Raw genomic sequence first — 5,000 nt, 5'->3', positions numbered from 1 at the left:
ACATGCTGTATTTTTTATATTGTTCTATTATCAATAATACATTTATTTCAGTCTGCTTTATAATGCTGTGTGTAGTTCATAATCTGCCTCCTGATTTCCTAATATGTTGCAAATATAATCAGAAGAAAATCCTGTTTCTTTCAACAACTGAATAAGCAGCAAAATAATGGAATAAGCTGCATGTGTGTTGCACTGTCTACTTTACACTTTCAAAGCAGTAACTCAGCTCTTCAGGATTACTTTCCCGTCCTCCAACATACATTCTCCCCTTAAAGATAAATCGTTTTTTCTCAATTATAAATCAAGTTGGCATGGGATTTGTAAAAGATAGAGATGAGATAAAAGACTAGAAATATTCTGATAAAGTATGAAAATTGAATATCAAAATTTATACATAGCTTAAAAGTCATGACGAGAAGCAAGCAAAAAAAAAAAAAAAAAACCATCCCAAAAAACCCAACCAAACAAAAAAACCCACCCAGCCAACCAAGCAATCAAGCAACTGATCAACCCAAACCAAATTAAAAACAAACAAACAAACAAAAAACTGAACAAAAAAGGAACAACAACAAATCCTTTCTAGCCTTGGAAGAAATGATTTCCTGCCTTCTGGAGGAAAGAATGTATTTCTGTCTTGACAGATTGACACATACTGGACCCTGACAGTGCAGCAACTTAATACAGAGAAAAGTTATTTTAGAGGTTTTTAAAAATGTATTAGACCTAGTTTTTCTTTCACTATATTGCCTGTACTTGCATGATAAATAAAGCAAGCCTACTTCACAGGCAAGAAAGATCAGAAAAAAAAATTCTTAAAACAAGTTTTATACTCTTACTGTTTCCATAAGTAGCCTTTCTCCAAAATGCACAGCCGAATGCACAGTAAAAGTATGGTGTAAAAAATGTGTGTATCTCACAAGTTTTTGAAGAATACTGTGTTAACTCTCAAGAAACTTGCAGCATACTCCCAAGTAACGTGTAATCATTTTGAAATTCCATTACACTGGACTTTATTCTCCCACACTGCACACTGCTGTTACATTTAAAGTTCCTCAGGGCAAGGACTACGTCTGTATCTATTTTGTAAGGTGTTATGCAAACATATGGTGTTGTAATAACTAATAAATAATCATGAGTATGCAGTAGCCTCACACTTGGTCTGGGAGATCTTTTATAGCTGTACTCCTGCTTCCTCTTGTGTTATCCACATGTACCTGTGACCATGCACAGGTGAGCATATGTGTGTGTGGAGGCACAATGTTCTGGTGTGCACTGGTGATAGGGGTAATGATGCAGAGGTAAAATCTGTCTTCAGACCTTTTTCTGGCAATTTTGTACCCAATTAACTGAAAATATTAAACCATTACATTAACAGGCCATGCACTATCATGCCTGTGTAATTGAAGGAGTAACATTCTTCTGAATGAAAATTTCAGAAAACAAGTGAATGGTATGTTCTGAGCAATTACCTGCTTTTTAAACTGATTGTGCATTTTTGCATCAGTGGGAGGATGAAGTCAGTTCCTTTGAAAATAAATAAATTATGGGTTTTATGGCTCACATAAAGGAAATGTGTCCTTGGTGATGCTTGAACTTACCATAAACTACCTATCAAGTTACTTGTATATTCTTAAAGAATTTTATGTTAAAAGAATGAACAAAACCTTTCACAATTACTTATGTCTCTTCCTCAGCCATGCCCGTTTCAAGAATAGCAGAACATTTTGCTCCCCTGAAAACTATCATAGGGTCGTAACATATGAAGTCATAATTTAAAAGACACAGATGTTAGTAGAAGTGATACAGTAACTCTATTTTTCCACTGTTTCTGACAAACACGTTTTCCCCATAGATTAAAAATCAAATGACTATGCAGTTCTCTGATTAAGTCTGCTAAAAAAGAAAAGAAAAAGGAGAAGATACATTTCCTCCATGGTATAGATGACTTAGTTCTCATAACTGTGAGAGCGTCTGTGACTCCAGTCCTTGCAAAGCTTACCCCTCATGCCTGCAGTGGGAATAGCCAGTAAATCCACATTTAAAGGCAGAACTCCTTTGCCCCCATTTCTTCATTAACCTGGTGCCTATGTTTTCTTCTCAGTGGAGCAGAAAACCCACTGTTAAAGCTCCAAAAGGGACATCTTGATCCCGAAAGAGAGAGAGAAGAAAACAGACACATTGTCCTTCAAAAAAGCATTATTAATTGATCTTTGTAAATTTGTGCTCAATTGAAATGTCTGGGGGACAACCACTTGGATCTGGGCTAAACTTCAGTTGCAGGCAGCTGCTCACTGAGGTTCTCTTTCTCTGATGCAGAATGTGGTTTTGTTTTGCTAAGCTCACGTGTGTAGCCTGAACCTTTCCCAGGAAGTTTGCTGTGTTAATAAGATGTATAGCTGGTCCTTCCCCTGCCTATACCTCACACACTTTTCTTCATACTGGGAGGGGGGAATCACTTATATCATCCTCAGAGTCTACTTCTAGAAACTGCATTGAAATTTGGCTGTTCCCCTGCAGCTCTGTTTTTGGGGAGGGGTAGTGGGTGTTCTCTTGTTGCTTAATGATTAAAGAGCAGATAGAGAAATCTTACCAAAATCTACATTAATTCTCAGTTGTTCAAGCAGCCTAAAACCAATGAGTACCTTTCAGAGACTCATTTGTAAGATGATTGTCTTCATCTGCATCAGCAACAGGGAATGGAAATCAGTTCAGTAATTGTAACAAATATTCATAACTGGTTACATTGGCCCTTAGATGGGATATGTGACCTGTGAGATATAAACTGGGTATCTGAAAGTCCTCCCTGGGAAATTTTGTAGAACTAAATGAAATAATCAGTTTTGTTATGTGTATTGTTGTCTGTATGGCCGTCTCTGACTAGCTCTTTCTGCACAGCTCCCCTTGGAACTAATGGAAGCCATATGTGCAGGAGAGAAAAATGTACTCATAAAGTTATTTTCCTCATCTTAACACTGTCTTACTTCCTTCTCTAGGCACCTTAACAATGAACATGCATTGGATGACAGAAGCACTGCTCAGTGTCGGGTGCAAATGCAAGTGGTTCAGCAGTTAGAAATACAGGTTTGTTATATGGATGCATTATCCTATTACTTATTTACTGTTAACCTAAACTAAATTGAAAACACTTGCCTTAGTGACTCTAGCTTAAAGACATATGTTTCTTACATTAAATTTGTTGATATTCATGAATAAGTGAGGGTTTTTTACTTAAATATTTTTCACATTATAAATTATGCAATAATTATCTAACATCAAGATTGTCTACAGTATTTTGTTTGAACTAAGACTCTAATGCTATTCATCACGAATGAGAAACACCGTCCCTGGAGCAAAGACTGGATCCAAGCCATCTTCACTTTTTAAAATGCTGGGTCAGAACCCCTTTTCCTTCTTCCCCTTCTGACCCAGTGCTTGTCTGTGCTGTTCTGTGGGATAAAAGAGTAGCAGAGCATATCTCCATCCAGAATGACTCCCAGCCTGATAGGGGGCATTTTTCTGAAAGCAAGAAGGTGTAATGTCAGACCCACTCAGGAAGGTCCCTAGGGAGTGCCATGCCTCAGACCGCAGCTCTGCAGCGCCCTGTGCGTGCTCTAACCATTAGAGGTCACTGCGTGTATGTGAATACTCCCTTCTGCTTATGCAGGGCGTGGTAAGTACCCCTGGGGTCTCCCAGTATTGTGACAACACCTGCAGGCTACTGAGGTTGGGCACAAGCCTCAGGGGTGACCATGCAGGACGCTTGGACCATGCTGTCTCCTCCTGCCCACACAACAGTCATGGGGGGGCATGTCTCAGCAGTCCCATGCCCTCTTGGGACTGCTCAGAGGAGCTCAAAGGGTGCAGCAAGGGACCAGGATTTTTGTCCCTGTTTCTTGCCATATGTAGAGAAAGAAAGATGACAACTCTCACCTTTCTCACGTTTTCAGAATATTGTCTCACAGTTCTCTTTCATGTAAGAATACTTATTCTTCTTTCAGCTGAGGCTTTTTTGGATCTTTTTTACTTTAATGCTGGAAATCCAAAACACTGAGAGGGGCATACAATAATGTAATTTGTTGTCATTTCCTTTAAAATGAATGATTTTTAAACCCAGGTAAAGCTGCTATTCCTTTTATGTTATTTACAAGATAGTGTTAGCTTAATTTGTTTGTTAGGCTTGTTAGGAATTTATGTCATGGCAAATACTATGTCACTAAAAAATCACACACATAGAGTGAAGCTACACATAATGCGAAGAAGAAACCTTTTACACACCCCTTGCCTCAAATGTTCTTTAATAGAATATGCACTGATCGAATTAAATACCTGCAGTACTAAAGATAGTTCCCTCTTTTAAAACTACTTGCAAGCTCTCCAGTCCTTTGTCCAGTCTCAGTCTGCAGGTGTAAGAGCAAAAACTCTCTGGAAAATGGTAGTATTAAACACCAAGTTTATTTCCTATTGCAACTAATGTTGAAATCATGTTTTAGGAAGCCGGAGCCAAATCACTAGAGTAAAATTTTGAACATCTCTTCTTGTAAGCTAGTTTGTGAAAAAAAGAAAAAATCTTTTCCTGTTGTAAAATATATTTTTCTCATTTTATATCCTGCTATTTTTCTCAACAAGTTGCATATTTCAAGCACTTCCTCCCATTTCATTTTTTAATTTTAATTTGGTACCTTGTTTGAATTTGAAATGACAATTATTTACATTATATATGATCAGAAAATGGTATCAGTTAGGAAAAAGTAGAGGTTTAAGTAACATGATGTTTTTTGAAGACAACATAAGGGCTTCATAGGAATTGTTTACCATTTACAAAGGCTAGGCTGTAATCTAACAGTTGAAGTGAAGATTTAGCTGGCAGTGTGACCAATTATGCCATTTTTTGCTTTGTCTGACTGTTAGCGGAGTAGGGTCCATCAGTTGTAATGAGACCCAGTGCAGTGTCGATGCCGACTCGATGGCAGAGTTCAGTGTTTCACACTGCCTGGGCTCTG

At 37.9% G+C, this 5,000-nt stretch overlaps 1 protein-coding gene across 1 annotated transcript in view; it reads left to right on the top strand.

The window, feature by feature from the left end:
- FOXP2 (forkhead box P2) overlaps nt 1-5,000 on the top strand; it is a 341,521-nt gene that overhangs the window by 294,928 nt on the left and 41,593 nt on the right. The window contains exon 11 of the mRNA XM_050969956.1: nt 2,994-3,081. Within this exon, the coding sequence (XP_050825913.1) occupies nt 2,994-3,081 (88 nt within the window). The remainder of the gene's footprint in view (nt 1-2,993; nt 3,082-5,000) is intronic.

This window comes from Serinus canaria, chromosome 1A (assembly GCF_022539315.1).
Source record: "Serinus canaria isolate serCan28SL12 chromosome 1A, serCan2020, whole genome shotgun sequence".
Taxonomy (NCBI): Eukaryota; Metazoa; Chordata; class Aves; order Passeriformes; family Fringillidae; genus Serinus; species Serinus canaria.
Note: the sequence above shows the minus strand (reverse complement) of the source record. Positions and strands in the feature narration are given on the sequence as shown.